Below are 23,328 nucleotides of genomic sequence, written 5' to 3'. Positions count from 1 at the left end.
GGGGAGGCCAGATAGGAGGAGGTTACAGCAGTTCAATCTGGAGATGACCAGTGAGAGTATTAGGGTCTTAGTGGCATCCTGGGTGAGAAAGGGTCTGATTCTGGATATATTTTAGAGATGGAAATTACAGGACTGCAAGAGGTTCTGGATATGTGGTTTGAAGGAGAGAGAGGTGTCCAGGATAACACCAAGACAGCGCACTTTGTGGCTAGAGGAGATAGTTTGCCATCAATTGATAATGAAATGGTGGGAAGTGTGGTTATGTGGGGAGTGGTAAGATGATCAGCTCAGTCTTAGACATATTAAGTTTAAGAAATTGCTGGGAAATCCAAGAAGATATAGCAGAGAGACAGTTGCAGATACAAGTGAGGAGAGAGGGGGAGAGCTCAGGGGAGGAAAGGTAGATCTGAGTATCATCACTATGTTAGAGACTGGGGGCCTGATTTAGACCCGTTCGCTAGATGCAGCCGCACGCTCCAAGCGTATGCAAATTCAGCTATGTGACGTCAAAGCAGGCGATCGCATGGCAAGGCATAAGCACGCCCACTATGTCTTGGCGTGCGATCACTTTGTATATGCAGACGCCCACCAGCCTGTCTTTAGCCGCCCACTAGCGTACGACATCTCCAGGAAGTATATACAACCATCGGTACATCGGGTTCATCGGAACTGACCGCAGCGCTTGCGGTTGACTCTGCCTTACCGCAAGCACTTCAGTGTATAATTCAACCAGGTGACGTGTACTATGATGCTGCCTGTTAATTATGCACACCTCTGAAACAGCGTTGAAACACTCAGGCACGCCTGCGTTCGTACCTCCACTCCTCCGTTACTAGTGCCCTGCCCCGGTTACCACCCACAATCAGCCTCTCCTGTCACTCATTCCACTGGGCTGTCTTTGCTGCGCGAGCAAGCGCTTCACGGTTGCTTGGACTAGTTTGCGCACTGCGATGCATACGCAGTTGCATAACATCGGCCAGGATCGAGCCAGCGGCTGCTTGCACACGGGTCTGAATCAGGCCCAGTGTTTGTTGTGGACCCGGAGTGGTAACAGGGGTAGACACCGGAATAGGTTAAAACTGAAAGGTGGGTTGTTTAGTTTGTCTTATTGCTCATGTCTACCAACCATAAAGTCCAGTAATAACAAACTAACATATGTGGCAGGAGGGAACTGTAGTGAGTGGAAATAAATAAATGTCCAGATCAGTGACAGATATGAGTGAGGTGAATCCAGATATAGCATTCCCACTAGGCTGTTTTAGAGGGACGCGGCGCCCTGCCCTCCATCTAGATGGCAAAAAGCACCCTGCCCTCCAGAAGGAGGGCAAAAAGTGCCCTGCCCTCACAGCCTGCGGGTGCCGTCTTCACCCGCGGGTCGCAGTGTCCCGCGGGTGGAGAAATGTGCGGTGACCCGGTCACCGCCGGAGAATAGACGCCGGGCGCATGCACCCGGCATCTATTCTCACTGTCTGCAGCACTTGGGGGCTGCCCAGCGTGTCCGTAAGTGCCGGGCACGCCCCCAAGTATGAAGAAAAGGGGACGCGTCTTGTAGATACGCCCCCTTTTCATGGCCACGGCCCCTTTTCAGGCACGCGCACAAAAGTTGCCCTCTCTAGCTCCGACGCCCTGCCTGCCGCCGGAGCTAGAGTGAACACTACAGATAGACTGTAAGAGTGAAGTGGATATCCTCGTATGCTGAATAGTGGCAGAGAGGGATATCCGGAAATGCTGTGATGATGGCTGAAAGGAGAATCAAGTAATACTGTGATGATGGCTGCGCAGAAAAGGGTTAACTTAGGAGACAGGTTCAGGCAGGAGTGGGTCTGGTGAAAGGTGCAGGGCTGATCTCCAGCGGAGTGCAGGACACGGCAGAGCAGTGCAGGCTATGCAGGGAGCCGGAGGCTGACAAGGAGCTAGGGCAAGCACCGGAGCACAAGTCTAAGGTTCAGGAGCGCAGAGAACTCTCTCTTACAGCTGACACTGAACACGTGGCACTGGCAACTACAGGGCGTTCCAAACACCCTTAAGTACCCAGTAGCGGAACGTGATAAGCCAGAGAGAGCAGGTGACCAACAGACGATTGGCCTGCTATGTCACATGGCCAAAGACAAGATGGTGGCGCCCAGACAGAAGTGATGCGGAGATGCCACTAGACTTACCCTTGCCAGGATGGCCCAACGCTGGCAAACCTCTGCGTACATGCAATGCCAGTCTCCACACTCCAGCTCCCCCGCCAGAAGTACCGCGCCACAGCGCCCTCACCGGTAAGGAGCGTAAACCTCCATGCCGCAAAACCCTGGTCATGACACAGCATAGAGAGGACAGTGGAGGTCAAAAGAACTGATGAGTTCACCTAGAGAGGACGTATAGGAGGGAGAATAGAAGAGAACCAAGAACAGAACCTTGGGGAACACCTACTGTAAGAGGATGTAGGGGGGGGGAGGGGGGGGAAGAAGAGTCATGAGAGAAAACAAAGAAGGATTGGTCAGAGAGGTAGGACAGCCAGGAGATGGCAGTGTCACGTAGACCAAGGGAGTGAAGGATTTGCAGCAGGAGAGGGTGGTCCACAGTGTCGAAATCAGCAGAGAGGTCAAGGAGAATGAGCAGAGAGTAGTGGTCCTTGGATCAAGCAGCAAGGTAGTCATTGTTGACTTTCGTGAGGTCAGTTTCAGTGGAGTGGAGAGAACGTAAGCCAGACTGAAAAGGGTCAAGGAGGGAGTGGGAGGAAATAAAGGCGGTTGTAAACAATACGCTCAAGGAGTTTGGAGGCAAAAGGGAGGAAAGAGATGGGTCAGTTGTTTGCGAGAGTGTTAAGATCAAGGGTAGGTTTTTTAAGAATGGGGAAGACAAGGGCATGTTTGAATGCAGAAGGGACAATGCCATCTGAGAGGGAGAGATTGAGGAGGTGGGCAAGATGGGAACAGGCACAAGGAGGTAGTGGGGGAGACGTGAAGGGATAGGGTCAAGGGGGAGGGATGACCGGATGAGGGCCATGACTTCCTTTCCAAGGATGTCAGAGTAGGTCAAATGGATGGGTAGGGGTGATCTGGGCAAGGAGGAGGTGTAGTGCTGGGGGGGATACGATGTCCTAAGTAAATTTTAACTGTAAAATAGGTAGCTAAGTCAAGGGTAAAGAGCAAGGAGGTGAGGTGAGGAGGGGTGGGCAGAGGAGGGAGATGAAGGTGGTGTAGAGATTCTGGGGATTTGAATACTGGGAGGAGAGGAGGTTCTTCAAATTTGACTGTTTAGAGAGGGAAAGGGCAGCACTGTAGGATGAGAGCTTACAATTGGAATGGAGAAAATCTGCCTTAGAGCGTGATCTTCTCCACTGTCGCTCGGCAGTTCGTGAACACTTTTGCAGGTATCTGGTGCATTTGGAACACCAGGGTTGAGGTGTGGAATTGCGAGGGTGAGTAGCGATTGCCGAAGCAACAGAGTCAAGAGCAGAAGTAAGGGAGGCACTGTATAGGGAAGCAGCTTGTTCAGGGCAGGAGAGAGAGAGAATAGGAGAGAGAAGTGAGTCAAGCAGGGAAGAAAAAGAAACTGTGTCGATAGACGCCTGATGGAGCAAAAAAGGCTATTTGCATAGACGCCCAGCTGGGGATGCGGGCCACAACTGAATCGCCCCCTACAAGTCTCTACGCACGTAGAGAGCTCTTGTGCTTCGTATGCAATCACAGTGGCTAATTTATGCACGCCCAGGAAACGTTGTTCAACGGACAGACACGCCTGCATTTTTCCGACCACCCCTCGTCACCAAACGCTATCAGCCTGTCAGTCACTTTGCGATGTCTGTGCATCTCTGTAGTTGCAGTGTGATGGCAGCACATGTGCATGATGGCAAACAATCGCTCGATCTGCGTCCGTAGTTGCACTTGCGATCAGTACTGAATCAGGTCAGGCCCTAGGTCTGTAAGTCTTCCCTTTACATACACATGCTAGTTTGCAGTCGTCCTTAATTTCCCAGGAATATACAATATTAAAATTCGATATACTTGTCTTGAAAGAAATTTTGGTGGTCCAACGTCCACCAAGACAGTATAACAAACCATGTGTTCTTAGATACACTGGCACAACAGTAAAATGTCCTTGGAAACCATATTAAAAACCTGCCAACTATGCTATATGCCATTAAATCAACTAAAGGCTGGATAAACAAACATAAAGCTAGAAGCCATGTCCCTTACTATGGCACTATCTGAACAGATATAAAATGCTTTATAATTTGGTTTATATACCTAATGCAGCGGCAAATAGTACAGAAAAATGGATCACATACAAAACATAGGAGGGTAAGAGGTCTACGGTTGCTTTTTATCTCAATTTAAATTTTGTTTGCTTTTCTTAGTTTGTTTTGTGTTGGCAAACCTGTGTCACTAGTATACAGTAGCCAACAGACACAGCTTGATGGGTGACCTAAATATGGAGCCAACATCATCTGGGCCACCCATACCATTAGGAGAACATAGTTGGTGTCAATTCAGTGTTGTTAATGTCCCTTCCATGCCCCCACATTGAGTGGCAGCTGCCAGAATGGAATAGCAGCAGCCGGAAGCTACTTAGCTGTGAAGCTGCTGCTCGTCCATGTCTGTGATACACTTGGAGCGTGGCACTGAGCTATGATGTCTCAGCCAGCACCATACTTCCATTCTGAGGGGTGTATGTGGAGAGATGCAACACCTCCAACCACCTCCTAAGGCACCCACAGAACTTCCGCTGGCCTTAAGGTGTGTACACACGGGACGATTTTTTGAACGATTGGTCGTTAATGATATCGTTATAGTTCAAAAAATCGTTACGTTTCAAAAAAACGATGAACGATAACTACCAATGCGCGCTCCCGTTTGTAGTTGGTAGTTGCTCTTCATTGCCCGAACCTCCTGTCCAACTTGACGATAATTTCAGGTTGAACATGTTCGAGGATAAGGGAGGGAGCCCGACACTGAACGAAATAGTAATTGATTTCGTTCAGTGTTTGTGCTCAGTGTTGTTAGCAACACTGAGCACATCCCTGCCGGGGACACACGGGACGATTTCGTTCATGGAGCAAATCGTCCCGTGCGTACGCACCTTTGGACTCCATACTCTGATACGTGTGACTAATACTATACAGCTGAAACACTGATGGTCACCTACAAAGATTACCAGATGTGCAGCGCAAAGCACCTTTGGTTTTGCACAGCCACTCCTCTATGGTTTGCCCAGTGCCCTTAAAGATGAGTGGCTACTCTCCATTCTCAGGACTCAACTCTGCAATCTAAACCTCAGTGTGAGGAGAGGCGGAACATTTTTAGAGGCACACTGTGCAAAAAGCATAGACAGCACCAACTTCTTTAAAACTTTACTTTGGTACAGCAGTGAGACTCCACTCTGGCGGTTTCCCACCAGTAGTGGGGCTAGTAGTGGATTTGGAGAGGACCATGCTACCCATTGATTTTTTATTAAAAATGGGCAAGTGTAAGGACCTGAGCGACTCTGACAAGGGCCAAATAGTGATGGCTAGAGGACTGGGTCAGAGCTTCCCCAAAACAGCAGGTTTTGTGGGGTGTTCCCGGTATGCCAAAAGTGGTTCAAGGAGAGAATATATAACTACATACATATACTGTATCTATTATATATATTGTGCTGCTCTTCATGAATGGCCTCCAGTGTCAGTACATTACTTCAGTTTTCAAGCTGGGACAACCATTTTTAGGAATATTGAATCTCAGAACATTGAGCCTATAAGTACTATAGATTTGATAATATATTGGTGATATAGTGCTATATACAGTATTTCACTTTGGCATCAGACTAGGCAGAACATTTATAAAACATGGTTTAACGTACAATGGCAAGAAGCACAGGTCCAATGTCCTCTGATGTCATCTCATTTGAGGAAGAGAAAAGCAGAAACATTTAATTCCACAGTTAGACACAATCTACTACTGTGTATATAACTGACTCATGGCCATTATCATGCAGATAATAGTATATGTAATAAACCTCATTAAATCCATATTTCTTTCCATACCCATCATCATACTGGAAAACAAATTGTTCAATTTCCTGCAATGCAGGGGTGATGCAAGCGATGTGCTGCTGTAACAGTGCACGAACGCTGGCAACAGCACCCGTATATTATTAATATATATCGTGCATTTTACCTCACGCCCCCATAGGGATGGTAGGTTACCGTATGTACAGAACAAGTGCACGCCGCTCATTCCCTGTACCCTGTGCCAGAACATGCAATGTAAGATCTAATATAATTAAATTGACCCCTTATAATTTCAGGAAAGAAGCAGCAATTATGCTCTTTGAATCCATCTATATTACTAACTGCTCACTTGGTTTTCAAGCCTTCCATGATGAATAGTCTTTGGCAGATAATTTCCAAATGCAAAAAATGGGAGACGTGCAAACTGCGACTCAACTTGCTCAGCTGATCCTATATTTCCACCAGATCATTTTGCAGAGTAAGACAGCAGCTATTTCAGTGGAGAAGAAAATTGTTAATTGATGTGGCAAGATTGATTTTAGAACATTGGGCAGACGTAAGGCTTTCAATTAGACTTCAATATTTCCAGCAAAGTGACTAAAAGTTGAATTTCTCTTAAACCTCATGACCTTGACAAAGACGCATTACATATCGAAATGTATTGTTGGGAGTGGAAGTGGGAACTCCCAGTCTAGACTTGCATCAAGATTCCTGCTCCTAATGACACCTGACCCAGGCTCCATCTGCGCTGATATGTTTTATTTTTCCATCTATTAGGGAGACAATCTCACTAATCTTTGTATTTTATGCTTTCATGTATGTTTGGAGACCTAGTTAGGTCTAATAAATGTGTGTTCTATGAGTAACTGCACCATGATTTTTCACTATCCTATATAATACATTACAGTACCATTACTATAGGATATTGAGCGAGCATTCCATTTAGATGGGTGGAATCACTTATATACTTTTGATTTCTACACACATACTTTGAGGGCATTTGGCTCTTTTGGGAGCACCACATCTTGTTCCTTATGTGCACACAGCTGGCGTCATTCATTTATTGCAGTATTTTATCATTATTTCTTTTGATTTATGCCATGGTTGATGCTATGAAGATATAGCTGGAGGACTAACACTGGCTGAACTCTATATGCTGAAGTGCCAAAAGTCAGGAAATAGTAGTATGTAATGATAATGGTAGGTGGTGTCACCGTACTGTGACGTCTTGGAAATTCCCAGACCTGCATCAGTTGTAATCTGACATCTCGAGAGTCAGTTTGAACACCGGCTAGGCTGCTCATGGCAAGGAGACGTAAATTATCAGAGGTCAAATGAGGCATGATAGTGGGTGCCCGACTCATCGGACATTCCATCTCTAACATTCCTCCATCTACGGTGTGAAGTGGGTACCGGGAATACCGCATGGAAGGCATTACCACTCACCGAGGACAGCGCAGTGGCCGACCGCGGGTGCTTATTGATCGTGACAAGCGGTGTCTGGACAGAAGTTTCCATGATAACATACAAGCGACACTGGCTCATATCACATCCACATCCAATGCAGGAGGTACCAGACGCATATCCAGCAGGTCAGTACAGCGATCTTTAGCTTCCATGGAATATGGTAGCAGAAGATCCACCAGAGTGCCCGTTACCACTACAACACTGGACACAGCGTCTCACCTGGGCTTGTGACATCACTAATTGGACCCTGGAGGACTGGCAACATGTGGCACAATTAGTCACAGTTCCAGTAGTTTTGGGCTTATGGTAGGGTTTGGGTGTGGCACAGACCCCCATGAGGCCCTAGTTGTCAACAAGGCACCATGCAGGCTGGTTGTGGTTCCATAATGGTGTGTGGTATATTCATGCGGCATGGGTTGGGTCAGCTGGTCCGCCTGAATATATCATTGACCAGTAACCACTACATTGCATTGCTTGATGACCATTTGCAGCCATTTATGGACTTCATGTACCCCCACAACGATGGAATATTCCAGTCAAATAATACACCATGTTATTGGTCCCAAGTTGTCCAGAATTTGTTCGAAGAGCATTCTGGAGAGTTCTGACAAATGGTGTGGCAACCACGTTTGCCTGACATGAACCCAATCGAGCATTTATGGGATGTGGTGGAGAGGTTTAGTCGCACCCAACATCCTGCACCTACAAATCTCAGGGAGCTGTGGGAATTTATCCAGAAAGCATGGGTCAACATCTCTCCAGAGGTCTTCTGTCCACTTGTGGAATCAATATCACGTTAAGTTGCTGGATTTCTCCAAGACAGGTGGAGTAATACACAATACTAGCCATCTATCCCATGACTACCAGCACTTCAGTGTACTGCATTATAGCACCCTGTATACAATTTATTTTGCTTTTGGAATGTTCTGTAAAAATTTGGTGGTTCTTTCCATGTATATGAGGGTATCCAGATAGAAGATCGACAACGAACAGGTCGACCATTTTTGTGTCGACCATTTGAACCTGTCGACCTTTTGTCTATGCTGACCTATTTGCTGTCGACCTTTCTATTGTCAATCATTCATACCACACACCTTAAAAACCTGTCCGCTGACTTTTTATACATTCTTGAAAGAGTTCATCAATGTGGCAAGACTGTCTGTAGGAGATGGGGCCGACATAAGGTTCTCAATTAGTTTTCAATATTTCCATTTTAAAAATAGAATTCCTCCTAAACCTCATTCTGCAAGCATTTTGTTCTGCAGCCACTCTCAAATAATTCACCATTTTTAACAATACTCATAACAGTCCAGTGTAATAGGAACACGAAAAAGTTTTTAAAATGTTAAAATTAATTCAGATTTAGTTTCTTTATTTTTAATTATTTTATATATATATATATATATATATATATATATATATATATATATGTCATATTACAATTAAATTAAAGGGCATGGTGCAGGGTTACATGCAAATCGCTCCCACAATGTGTGAACCAAAATAAATGCATATGTTCGCACACCCGGCCCTTATCCATACATACATATATATATGCCTATATTAGCTAGACAGGGTTTAAAAAATGACCATCTGAACTAAAACATCAACAACAAATAAATTTAATCTAATAAAGCCAAGGACTACACTTCTATTAAGAGCAACCATGTGAATTGCATGTGGATCTGTTTTTATAAATGGACGGCATGTGAAGAGATAATAAGGATAATAGATGTTGTTACAGTATGGGTACTTTTCATCATATACATGATCACAGTACACAATGAATAGCTTACCCTTATCACGCTTCACACATGACCCTTTCCAAAAACCAAAGAGTTGCAGCATGCAGAGAACACGGGTTAGAAAGCCAAAGTTCCAACTGTCTCTAATGCTGCATACACACGGTCAGATTTTTCTTCACATCTGAACAATGACGATTTCATAAATTGTTCAATCATTCATGTCTGAAGGAAAATCTGACATATCTGACATGCCTGAACGATGGACGATGCGCGTTCCCGATGGTCAGATAACAATATCTGACATCTGAATTGTTTGCAGTCAGACTTGGACGATTCCATTCATTTTAATGCAGTCAAAAATCGTTCAATCGTTCAAATCTTTGGTCAAATTGTTCAATCATTCATCCGACAAATCTGACCGTGTGTATGCACCATAATTGTTAGGGATTTTCAAAAGATTTGTCCCATTAAATGTTTGTCGGCAGTCATATCCCTAATTTGCAGTATTTATCAACTACATAATGAACTCCTCCTTTTACTGCATGCACAATTCTATATTTTTGCCTTAAAGACTTAATATTTATTAATTAGGAATGTGTTAAATGTGAGCACCACCCTCCTTTTAAAAAGTTGGCTCCTATGCTCCAGCTACTGTATTGCAAGAGTATTCTATCACCTGAGTTTGACCGAGAGCCCTGGGAAAAGATAAAAGGTATTAAGCTGGCCACACAATAGACCAACTTTCATCCAAACATCCAACTAGTTGGCTGGTTGGAATGAAAATCTGGTAACATATGGGAGTAAATAAAGATCAGCAATTTGCTCCTAAATGCCAGAAAATAGATGAAAGTGGTCGTCAGACAAGTTAGTTAAATGTTAAATCTAAACAATTTGTTCAAACAGTTTATGGCCATTTTCCAGCGTTTGGGAGCAAATTGCTGATTGTCATTTGCTTTAATGCCTTACCAGATTTTCATTCTAACCAATCAACTAGTTGGATGGTTGGATGTAAGTTGGTCTAGTGTGTGGCCAGCTTTAGAGGAAAAGAAGACACAAGGCCTGATTCAGAGCCAGTCGCTATTTGCGGTCGTTCGTTCAACAAAAAGGGGTGGCTATTCAAATGAACCGTTCGCTCTTTGCGGTCTGTTGACGCCTCTATGTCTGAACGAGCAACAAAACTTGCGGTTGTAATTTTGAAAAAGACGCCCCCTGGCCGCTCGCACCATACGTCATGTCCGCTGACATTAATCGAGTACATCGAACAGCGTATGAACTGCTCGCTATTCTTGTGGCTGGTGTTTGCTACCACAAATTTGCGAGCAGTTCTGGCTATAAAATAACCCAGTGACGTGGTCAATGACGCTGCTGTTTTAATTATGCACACCTATAAAACGCCCGTTTTGACCTTTAAGCACGCCTGCGTTCTGATTTCCACTCCCCGTTTTCAAGCACCTTCCCCTGTTACCACCCACATAAGCCTCCTCCTGTCACTCATATTAGCAGGCATTCGCTATTTAGCGAACAAACGATTTTCGGCCGCACTGACTGGTTCGCGCATGCGTATTACGATCCGTACGCATGCGCAGTTGGGCAAACATCGCTCGGAGCGAACGAGAGGCCGCTTACGAGTGGCTCTGAATCAGGCCCACAGAACGATGATCAGTGCAAGCTGGCTAGCTAGTACCATCATTTCCCTTATATAGTTATATGTCCTTATACAGTTAGACTCATGCAAAACAGTTTGTAGAACCCATGTGGATACCATGTCAGATTATAATATGACCTGAATCCCTCCCAACTGTAAAATCAGGACAAATTAGATAATGTCTCATCATCCCAAAGAATGCCCAGTCCCTGCAATGTGCAAACAGCACAGAACTTGGGCTGTTGGAAGATTTGTATAGCATATATGGCATTTCTGGAAACTAGATTTCTAAAAATAGCTAATTTACATGGTAAAGCTGTCACTTTTTTTATGCTACCTCCTTGACTTCAGAGTTTTGTTTACAGTGCCATGAAATAAAAACCAAGGGATCTATTTATTTAACCAAATTTATGCCTAGCTTTCATAGATTTACCTCAATTACATAATGGTGCATACACACGGTCAGATTTGTCAGATGAACGATTTGAACGATTTTTGACTGCATTAAAATGAATGGAAGCGTCCAAGTCTGACTGCAAACACATCAGATGTCAGATATCGTTATCTGACCATCGGGAACACGCATCGTTCAAACATGTCAGATATGTCAGATTTCCCTTCGGAAATGAACGATATTTTAAATAGTTATCGTTCAGATCTGAAGAAAAATCTGACCGTGTATATGCACCATAAGACTTCACCTCTCTATAGGCTACAATTTCGTTGGAGAGTAATCTTCCTCCCTGGCTGCCTAGACTATGGCCATGAGTAGTCTGATGCTGCAAATGTGGCCAATAGTAAATAATCTGATTTTACATGAATGTATTTACAAAGATCTGTAAACAGGTACTTATTAATAAAGGGATGTCTGGCAGTCATAAAATGACAACTACAATGTTTTTTTGAATCATAGGAAAGTTTTATGATTCACAGTCATAACTCATTAGCAATATCAATAATACATATGTTGCAATAAGTTAATCACTTCTAATATTTATAACCTCGGTTGTCTTATGTTAACTTTTGACTGCTAAGGACGAGTGGGACACCCTCTACATGAACTCAAATGGCAATGGGCGAGTCCCACTCGCTGTGCTGTTAAAGAGGGATGGGGAACCTCCTGCCCGGGGGCCTAATAAGGCCCTTGGCATCATTTGGTCTGGCCCTCAGAGCTTTTTTCTGCTAGCCTCATTTGGCTAGCAGGGTGCCTAGAATGGCACACTGCAGCCAGAATCTATGCAGCAGTGCCACCTGGAGCGTCCTTAGGACGCTTCAGACGGTCACACCGCTGCCCTTAAAGCTCCCCGGAGCATCCTCATGATGCTCTGGGCATTGCTGTAATCACCGGCGATTGTGGCCCCGCCCCATGTGACGTTACGCGGTGTGGGCATGGCCTAAACCAGGCCCACAAGTAATGTTATATATATCAAAATGGCCCTCGGCAGAAAAAAGGTTCCCCACTCCTGTTTTAAAGGATTAAAATCAAAATCTATTGATCATTCACCATGAGCAGTGGGAATTTATTGTAGTGTTATAGTGGCAGACCGGCAGCAGTATAATCAGGTCGCATGCACATTGTGACGCCACAGTGTACCTACATCGGCAAAAAAACAACACAGGGACAGGGGGAGCTCTTTTTGAAAAACTTGGGGGCATCCTGTTTCAAACATGATTGTTCAGGCTTTAATATTTCCTGGTGATCTCTTTTCATCACCAGGCAACAAATAACCTTGAAGTGGTTAAGACAAGACTGTGAGCTCTAAAAGAGATCAGAACTCCCTCCCCCTCTTTTAATAAATATATATATTTTATTTAGAAGAAGAGGGGCTATTTAGAGCCACAAATATGGCCCCAACTTGCTGGAAAAATGGAGAACACTGATCAGCTATACCAGTGGCCATCGCTGGCTTGTTTATAATTTTGTCACTACAAGCTGCATTACGCAGAATGAAAATTGCAGCTGCTGTTCATCGATCCACAAACTTGTGACCTCTAGTGCCATAGAATACAGTGACTTTCACAGGGGATAATCCATGGCAGCGTCTCCAAAATAGGTGTGTGTGGGGGAAGGGGAGGGTGTAGCTCGCCTGCTGCAGCTCCAGCAATGCTTTTCGTGAACTGTTAAAGCAGAATAAAAGGAGAGTACAGTACATGTCTTCTCTGCAGTAGGCAGAGAGAGAATCCCCACAAGTACTGTTCCAGATGAGCAGGAAGATGCTGGGGATCATCAGGGCCTCACATGGTCCATAAAACATCTTTACTTCCTTTAGTTTATATTTTCCATGTGAACAAAAATTTTATCTTGATTATTTGTCTGATATAAATGCGTTAGTCGCTTGTGAACAGGAGCAGCTTGCAGAAGCCATAATTATTAAAGCACTACACAGAACTTTAGAATATATAAAATTCTTACATCACAATAGTCACTAAAGAGGCCCTATATATACACACACACACACACACACACACACACACACACACACACACTGTCTTCAGTCACACCAAATAATCCTCACGGACAATCGGGTCCTGGGCAACCCAGCCGAGCGACTTTCTCACTTATATTGTGCGTTTTATTCGCACGTAACAAACAACTGGGAGCGACAAAACTGCTAGATTGCACTGATCAATTTGATGTGCAACATCTGTATGCGACTTAGTCTGAATCTGTATACAAAGTGCTACGATGCCGCGAACGCGGCTTTTCTCACGCAAAGTTCCATCTGAGACTTTGTAAATGTTTAAAACTAATTAATGTGCAATTAAAGTCACAGCACTGCATCTCTAGTACATTGTGAGTGGTGTTTTTCTGCATTTGCAATGCAAATAAGATGCAAAATTTAAAGAAAAAGACGTTACGTTACGCCTCACGGAGCGGCTCAGTTGTGTCGGATGACTCGCGCTGTATAGTGTATAGACGATAGGTCTATGAGGACACATCTATAGTAGCAGCCAAGGAATGAAAATACAACCTATCGTAATTCTTTACGATCTTATTTCTGGCCATACAGTGAATAGTGCTGTTGACAAAGCTAAAAGAAGAAGGAGTGTTTCTTTTGTACTTCTCGTTTCCAACATGCCCTTTGACCCTGCATACACCATTGGATCAACAGCTAAACCGACTGTCATCTATAATATGCTTGTTGATTTCCGCTCTGCTTAAACTTTTATCACCATTACAGCTTATAGCTACATAATTGTATGGAAAGCAACTAAACCCGTGTTAAACTCGCTCTCTCTTTCTATTGCACAGTGCGAGGGGTTTAAATTCTAAAACAGTAAAGCTCATTGTTCCCTATGAGAGGAACAGTGATTAGTGTACAAGACAAAAAGCATGGGTGAATATTTACTAAAAGTCGATTTTGGTCGATTATGTGTTTCAGGGTGTAAATCACACATTTACTAACAGGATGTAATCAGGAAGCCGGCTGACGTAAGCCCGACAGCCGGCTTCCCGACTGCTTTATCCCATCGATGGTTACATGACAGGCGTCTAAATCAAGACGCCTGTCATTTTTCCGACGCTGGGAGACCGGCACCCGGCATCCCGATCAAAGGGATACCGGGCGCTGCGAGCGGACAGCCGTGGGTGGAGGGGTAGGTTAGGGCTCCCGGGGGGGACTTAGTGTTAGGCACCCCCCTGGGAGGGTTAGGGTTAGGCTAGGGGGAGGGAGGGTTAGGGTTAGGCACCCCTGGGGGGAGGTTAGGGTTAGGCACCACCCCGGGGGACTTAGGTTTAGGCAGCGGGGAAGGGGGGGGTTAGGTTTAGGCACTTAGAGGGGGGATTAGGGTTAGGCCCAGGGGGGGGAGGTTAGGGATAGGCACCCCTAAGGAGGGTTAGGTTAGTAAGTACTCACCTATGGACGATCGGGATTTCCAGCACTGTCGGGATCTCTTCATTTGTCTGCCTGCCGCTGCCAGGATTCGAACTCCCGGCCATGCGTCCGGCGGTATTTCATAGCGCTTCCTTTACTAACAGTTGATTTTTTTACTTTTTATAAACAATGTCAAAAAATCATCTCTAAGTAAATGTGTGATTTACACCCTGAAACACAAAATCGACTTTCAGAAAATAGGCCCCTAAATCACACATTTACTAACAGACCACACTACAAGATATCTACGACTGTAAAAGGAATGTACTAAATGCATTAACTGTATGCTATAACTACTCATTCTGATTCTTACATGTACAGTGCCCTACTGTGTACCTACTTCTCTCTTTTTTATATTTATGTTTATATCTTTTGAAGTGGGTGATCTTCATATGAGTTTGTAGGAACATTTGGGCTGCTGTGCGCAGTGTTTTTTGACATTTTCCAACTTCATTTGAGATACTAACAGATGACTTTTGACATAATTTTTTTTTACATAACTTTTTTAAATTATGTGTTAGTAAATGTATGATTTAGACTCTAAAATACAAAATCGACCTTTAATAAATATACCCCATGGTGTGGTTTTGTCACATGTGCTGTACACGCTCCTTAGGATTCAATGACATGATACAGGTAGTAGTGTAGCTTATGGGAAAGTGGTTAGGGTTTAGTCGGAACGTCGTGTGATTATAAGGATTGGGCTTTGTTTTTTGTAAATCTAGCATGTGTTTTTCGCATCGGGCAGGGTGTATTTTTTCTCAATATTGCCTGGGTAAATGGTGGAAACTATGAAATATTCACTCTTTTCAAGCACAGCAGAGCCCCATGAGTTCAATTTGCCAGTGTGTTTTTGTCCTAAATCAGGGTTTCATGGCTCCCTCACAGTCCAGATATTAGGAGTATCCCTGCTTCAGCACAGGTTGGTATATGAAAATTAATATAATTAAGCCACCTGTCGTCATTCATGGATATCCTTTGTACCTGGACTGTGAGGTAAGGATGGCCATCGGAAACCGATGGTTAGAAACCATTGATCTTTCTGATTCAATGGAAGTACTTTTTCCATCAAATACCGGGAATTCGATGGTTGACAACCACCGAATGCAGCTTTCTGATGCCCATCCGAAGGCTGGCTGTGGGGGTAAAGCACACACCGCTGCTCTGCATCTCGGGAGTGCTGGGCACACCCCTACAGTGACATCAATGGGGGTGCAGTGGATTCTGCCCCCTGCCACCAGTCATTTAAATATTTTGTACAATAAGATTATTTTGATGTAATGGTTAGTTACCATCGCACCGAAAGTTTCAATGGTGGAAGCCCAGCCATCATTTGATGGTGGGCTTCCGATGTCCATCCCTACTGTGAGGTGGCCCTGAGATTATCGTAGCATAGAATCGCTAATTTCCCTATACACCTTTATGGAGTGTAGGGAATTGGCAATGTCGCCGCCGTTCTGATGACACTTTGCGCACAAAACTAAATTCCCATAATGTAATTAGGGTGATGCAAGTGCTTTTTCAGAACTTCAAGGCAGGCGTATCATACACCAATGGGTTGACAGAGACCAGACTAGTGATCTGTGCTAGAATGTGTAGCCAGACGAGCACTGATGAATAAGTTGCCTTACTACACATCACAGACAGTTTACAGTTTGAGGACCTGACTCATAATCTTCTGATGCTTACTTTCTAATATTTATTGCATACCCACATTGTATTGCAGAGCTTGCTGTATCTCTGCTTATTCTAATGATAGAAAATGATAGGTTTATCCCCAATTCTGTACACAGAGAAATCAGAAGAAAGGCTTCAATGAAGCTAATCCATGTGTGATTCTTTATAGTACTGAACAAATGATCAGTCACATTACTAGCTTATTATAAATAACAGACAATTTCTGTAAATAAATCAACACTAAAATAAATGTCATATGAACACCACCCATAACAGCTTACTTGTGGCAAATGCAACAAGGAGGACCATTTTTGGTAATTAAAACTTACTCTAAAAGTAGGTTTTAGGGTAATTTGCATAGCTGTAAAGAGCCAGAGTGCCCAACAACCAATAAGAATGCTTTCACATAAGTACCCTGAAATCTCCACCCATAAAATGAAAATATCCAATTCAGCGTATAGTACAGTGCGTCAATCCTGTGCCAAATCTTCTCAAATGCCTCCAGGAAAATGTGATAATACAGCAGTTAAAATAATTTTGCCACGCAAGTACACGTGATGTCATGTGAAAAGGACATCCGGCCTGCCAATAGAATTTTGTTATGTCACAACTGTATGTCAGCTTCTTGTGCAGGGGGGGGGATCAGTTTATAAATCACCACCAGTGACATGATTTTCATATATAATATGCTTAGCAACCAGACCAGTCCTACCAAAATATAAAGGGTGCAGCATCGTCACCCCATTCTGCAAAATAGAAAACATATTTTTATCAGCTCTGGGTCCCTTACACACTAGTGTCCAAAAACATGCTTTATTTCACTTTTGAAAGAGCAACAATGAAGTATTTTATTTTCTACCATATCTTTTATATAAAACTTTCTACTAAAATTCATACACACAGGACAGGGGGTCAAAATACTTCTGCAGCAATATTTCAGGAGAATGTGTCACCCTGCTGATGTAGTTACCAGTTTCTCCTCACAGTTAAACTAGTTGTGTCACAGTAAGGTAATATATCATTGGTCCTTTGGGATAACATGAGGCAGAGTCAACTCAAATTACTGCTCAAGGGACAATCCCTAACTTCTATGGGGAAATGTCTTTGTAAGGAAACTCATACTAAGGCCAGATAAAGTAACAAGCACACCATAAAGTAACGCTAAAGCCTCAATTGTTGTATACCAACTCATTATGGAAAAAATATTAAGACACTGAACATAAAGAGGTGAAAATGGATCAAAAAAGGAAAAAAAAAAAAAAAAAAACACAAGAACCTGAAAAATTTGTATCCGCTGTACAATCATCCCAAAATCCCTATAAAAAGCTCTGTATACAATAAACCAAGTTAGAATAGAATGAAATAAAATCACATGTAAATTCCAAGAACAGATTTTACACAGTAAGCATCGGATTAGACATATTTCTATTGACTTATTAAAAAAAAAAAAATAATTCATGGATTAGTATAATGCAATTAGTAAAGGGCCATATAGTAATACAAGTTTCAGGTACTGCAGATATAGCTCTATCTGTCACCATTTATCAGGGAACGGTTGGGGGCAGTGATATAAGATATAGCGGAAAGATCATGGTGTATGTACAGTGACAAGTGGAACGAGATTCTATAGCAAGGTACGTTTGAAGAGTAATGGTTTGGAAACCCTGGCACGTGTGTATAATGGGTTGTACAGACTGCAGGAGTAAGTGAATTGTTCGCAGAGATACAATGCCAGTGTAATTGAATAAGGAACAGGGACACCCTGCTAAAGGAAGAGAACTGGGCATGGTGAGGTCACCACTAGTAAAAGTAAAGTGGTTGCAGTAGCAAATTGCTGGTGTATGTGAACCTGATTGTGCACATTGCTAGTGTCATGGAACTGACACCCTGGCAAATGACTTATCTAAAAGAATGGCACACTGGCATTTACTAATGTATTTGTCAGGGTGCAGCACCCCAACATCGGATACAGATGTATTTTCTTTCAAGCTAGTGTATACCTACCACTGGGAGAAATGGCGCGATACTAATGTGCATAAACTGGGGTGCGCTAGCATATTGTTTCTGAAGTGTATTAACTCGATGCTCTGGCGTGTTGCTTATGATATGTAAACTAGTAGCAATGGCATGAAATATGTATATTGGGATGCAGTGCATGATGTAAATTACCTATGTGCACTGGCATACTGCCCCTGGTGTAGACAGACCAAGAACCTAGTGTAGATTAACGAGGTGCACTGGCACGTTGCCCCTAGTGTAAATGGGTGTAAATGAACAGGGAGCCCTGGCATGCTGCGCATAGTGCAAATTAATCACATGCACTGGCATATTACCACTTGTATAAATGAAGCAGATGAACTAGCATATTGCCTCTAGTGAAAATGAACCAAAAGCAGTGGTACTGTATATTGCCCCTAGTGTAAATGAACCAAAAACACTGGCATACTGCCCCTAGTGTAAATGAACAGGTGGTCTGGCTAATTACCACTTGTTTAAGTTAACCATATTCACTGGCAAGTTGTCCTTAGTGTAAATGAGCAGGGTTGACTAGCATGTCTCTTATGTTAAGAACACAATGCACTGGTATATTGTCCCTAGTGTAAATTAACCACGTACTCTGGCATGTTGTCACTAGTGTAACTGAACACTGTGCACTGACATGTTGCCCTTAGTATAAATGAACTGTGTGTACTAGCATGCTGCCCTTACTGTAAATGAACCAGATGTACTGGGCAAGTTGCCCCTAGTGTAGATGAGCATGGTACACAGGCATTTTGCCCAATGTAAATGAACCACGTGCACTGGCATGTTGAACCTAGAGTAAATGAGCATGGTGCACTGGCATTTTGACCCTAGTGTAAATGAACCATGTGCATTGGCATCATGCGCTTCATATAAAAGGACCAGATGTACTGGGCAAGTTGACCCTAGTGTAAATAAAGGCACTCTCATGTTGCCCTTAGTATAAATGAACCGTGCGCAAAGACATATTACACCTAGCGTGAATGAACCTGGTGCACTGGCATGTTGTCCCTAGTGTGAATAAACTGAGCAAGTGGGCATGTTTCCCCCCAGTATGAATAAACAGAGTGTATGGCATGTTGCCCCTAGTGTGAATTAAATGGGTGCACTGGCATGTTGCACCTACTAGTGTGAATGACCTAGGTGAATTGGCATTTTTCCCCTGGCCCCCTACTAGTGTGAATGACCTGGGTGCACTGGAATGTTGCCACTAGCATGGATGACCCAGGTGCCCTGGCATGTTGCCACTAGTATAAAAGATTTGGATGCACTGGCATGCTGCCCGTAGTACATATGACTCAGGTGCACTTGTCTGCTGCCCTTCTGAGAATGACCCAGGTGCACTGTCATGCTGCCCTTAGTGTGAATGAGCTGTGTACTCTGGTATGCTGCCCTAGTGTGAATGACCCGGTGCCCTGGCATGCTGCCTCTAGATCAAATGACCCAAGTACACTGACATGCTGCCCCTAATGTGAATGACCAGGGTGCCCTGGCATACTGCCCCTAATGTGAATAACCAGGGTGCCCTGTCATGCTGCCCCTAGTATGAATGACCCGAGGCCCTGGCATGCTGCCCCTAGTATGAATGACCCAAGTACCCTGACATGCTGCCCCTAATGTGACTGACCAGGTTGCCCTGGCATGCTGCCCCTAGTGTGACTGACCAGGGTGCCCTAGCTTGCTGTCTCTAATGTGAATGAGCCGTGTGCTCTGGCATGCTGCCCTAGTGTGGATAACCCGGTGCCCTGGCATGCTGCCCCCAGTGTGAATGATGCAGGTACCCTAGCAATGCCTAGTGTGAATGATACGGGTGCAGGTGTTGGTGATCTCGCCCATGTCTCTCGCTGGGGACAAGTGACACTCACCGGGCCATTGTTGGCAGTGGAAGCCGTCGTCTCCTCAGTCTCTGACAGCGAGGGTGAGGCTCCATAGACCGAGCTCCTTCTCCGCAGGGTCAGGCCGCTCCGCAACAGGGACGGCAGCTCCCTCAGCTTATGTTTCAGCTGCGCTTGCTGTTCCCGGACGCTGCGGCTCCGGCTGAGAGAGGGAAGCGCAGGTCCGGCGGGGGAGACCCCGATACTGCTCTCTGAGGTGGGCTGCATCTTCCTCCTCCTCCCCACCTGCCCTACAGTCATACTGCTGCCGTGCTGCGGGGTGGAGGTGGCATGTTCCAGCGGCCGGGGATCAGCTCCTCTGCACGATGCTGCTGTGTGTGTGCTGCACGGTGTGACTGCAGCCTCCACACCTCCGCCTGTCAGACGCATACACACACACACAGCTCTCCCCGCCTAGTATCTCAGTAAGGAGGTGGAGGAAGGGGGATATCACTGCTGCAGCCGCTCGCACAGCACACTGCTACTGATGTCAGCCCAAAGAGCTCAGTTACCTATAGAGAAGTACATATACCCCTCTCCCTGCATTACTCTCTCCAGGTCTATGTCAGCTCATGTAGGACTATTACTACTACCAATCAATCAGGGAGCACGGATACTCCCACACCAATGCAGCATGAGCCATGTTTTCATTTTCACATTGGAGAAATAAAAGCAGCATTTGCTGACACAGCAGTGTTTATACTCAGTGTGCGGGAGCAATGACAGCGCTAATGCAGGGTGAGGCTGCCGTGCTGCTGCTGATAGTGGCTGTGGAGTCAGTAGGTGCTGCTGGAAATAGTAAAAGTCTTTTATATATGGTGCATATAATATTTATTGTTGTTTTTGCAGAAGCTCCCACTGATATATGCAGCCCTAGTTGTCAGGGGTGACTGGGTGCTAATGAGAAGGCCCAGTTTCCTTTTTATGAGATGACCTTTACCTGTTTGTAAAGTAAATATACCTGTCCCAGTAACTCAACAAAGGTCAAATACATAGAAAATCATTGATGAGGTGAGACCACCTTTGGTAAACAAGCATATAGACAGTCATAGCAGGTCACCAAGCAACTGACATTTCATGACTGAAGTTGTTATGCTTTAAAACCTACAATAGTGTCCTACAATAAACCACTGTCTATACAAGAGCCCCACACACCAGTTACACTTGTCTGGTGATATTTTGGCTTTCATCCATGACAGACTCCCAGAGCTGCTTCTGTATGTAGACAAGACAACTACCTGTTGCTTTACAGCATTGACTAGCAGAGCCGGTACTAGACTTTTTGGTGCCCTGTGCCGGAGAGAGCATTGGAGCCCCCCACCATTTTTTAAATAGGGACATAAGATATTGCCCCTGAAAAAGGGCCATGGCCTCATGGGAAAGGACCAGGGAAGAGGTAGGGGAAGCCAGGAGATGCTTTGGATAAAAGAAGAGGAAGCCATGGCACAGGTCGCACTACCCTAGTTACAGCCCTGTTGACTAGGGGATAGATTAAATTAGTCGCGAGGGGGGTGAGTTGCCATTGCAACAGCGTGGAAGCAACAGCACCTCATCTCACCCCCATCATGGTCCAATCTCATCCCGGACTCGTTGATTTTCGTATGCAGCGAGTCTGGAGTTACCGAAAGTGCAGCATATATCCACACTTATTACATGGAGTCCCTGGGCAAGTCTAATTTAATAGAACCTTAAGGCCCCATTTAACATCAAGATATAACCCCTTTAGCACTCACTAAAGGGGTTATGTCTTCCACTGTTTGTCACTATACTGCTTAGACCATCTATAGATGGCGATAGCTATATTGTCCCCATTGCTGCCAATTAGGACCCAGCCTTCCAGGCTTTGCTGTGTACTCGCTGGGTGAAAGTGTAATGCGCATGGCAGACTGTCCGTCGCGCATGTGCAGGATGTAGCAGCCTGTTGCTGGCAGTGATAAGCTGACTGCTTCATTGTGGAGGGCGCCGCTGGACTTCGCCGGAGAGGTAAGTAATGTTAAATAGCAATGGCATATGCGTTAGTATCACGGCGATACTGCTGCTGGTATTAAGTAATTATTATCGTTATTAAATAGGGCCCTAAGCCTGAGGGTAACTATTTGTCATTGGTGGCTAGGAGGTCTATATGAAGCGGTGATAACCTTCTTCTCTGGCTTTTTTTGCTGGGGATAGGGGTTATCACTGCTTCATTCTATTTAGCAATTGTTATAATGCAGAGGAATCACAGATTTCTCTTACAGTCCCTATATTTACATTAAGTTTATCGCATTCCCAAAACCTGCTATGGGGACTGCGGTGCCTGTTCGATTTAACACTTTTCAGATGGCGTTATCTATACTTGTACATGGGGGACCTGCAAAGGCTCATGCACCTTTCACAGTAACACGTTAGCGGAGCACTATGCTGCTAGTGAAGTAGAGAAAACTATAGGAGAATGGAACCCTGGATTAGTGAACTGCAGTGCTACTACAATCCGTATTGCTGCACAAGTGGCAATGCATATATCTAGTTAGTGCATCTGTATAAATAAACAGATGATTCACTGGCTGCAGTTACCATGATTATGGGGCCCATTTATTAATGATCACTTTTGCAATGCGATCAGGGAATGTCAGTACCGCCCACGATCGCATTGCAAAATCATAACAGCCGGATGTATTAACCGGCACATGCAGGGAGACGGGCTCCGAAAGGACTGCACATGAGCAGCACCCATTGGCGGCAGAGGGTTTCGGGAGATCCCACTGCCGGCTGATATGCGGTAAGTACCCATAGATTACAGCGGCTAATGCTATTTTCAGATGGCGTTAGCTGCTGGGGACAATATCGGGAATGCTTTGCAATCCGGATATTGGTACATTTGGCAGCATCGCATCCCCCATAAAAACCTATGGGGAAAGCGGCTGCCAGCGGGACTGGGGGGATCGCAGCAGATATCGGGGATACCTGTTTCCGACCCTCCTTCATACATCCGGGGGATACTTAATATGTGAGGTAAACCCCCGAAAACGTGTGTTTTCAGGTATTTTACCTCAAATATTCAATG

The 23,328-nt window shown here is 44.6% G+C and overlaps 1 protein-coding gene across 1 annotated transcript in view; it reads right to left on the bottom strand.

Annotated features, from left to right (window-relative positions):
- The window catches only part of RAPGEF5 (Rap guanine nucleotide exchange factor 5), a 249,036-nt gene extending 228,346 nt beyond the window's left edge, over positions 1-20,690 (bottom strand). Inside the window, exon 1 of the mRNA XM_088457353.1 lies at positions 20,277-20,690. Coding sequence (XP_088313479.1) covers positions 20,277-20,675 — 399 coding nt within the window. The 5' untranslated portion in view covers positions 20,676-20,690. The remainder of the gene's footprint in view (positions 1-20,276) is intronic.
- Positions 20,691-23,328: the final 2,638 nt, after the last annotated feature.

This window comes from Taudactylus pleione, unplaced genomic scaffold (genome assembly GCF_031769625.1).
Source record: "Taudactylus pleione unplaced genomic scaffold, aTauple2 ptg000758l, whole genome shotgun sequence".
Lineage (NCBI taxonomy): Eukaryota > Metazoa > Chordata > Amphibia > Anura > Myobatrachidae > Taudactylus > Taudactylus pleione.
Note: the sequence above shows the minus strand (reverse complement) of the source record. Positions and strands in the feature narration are given on the sequence as shown.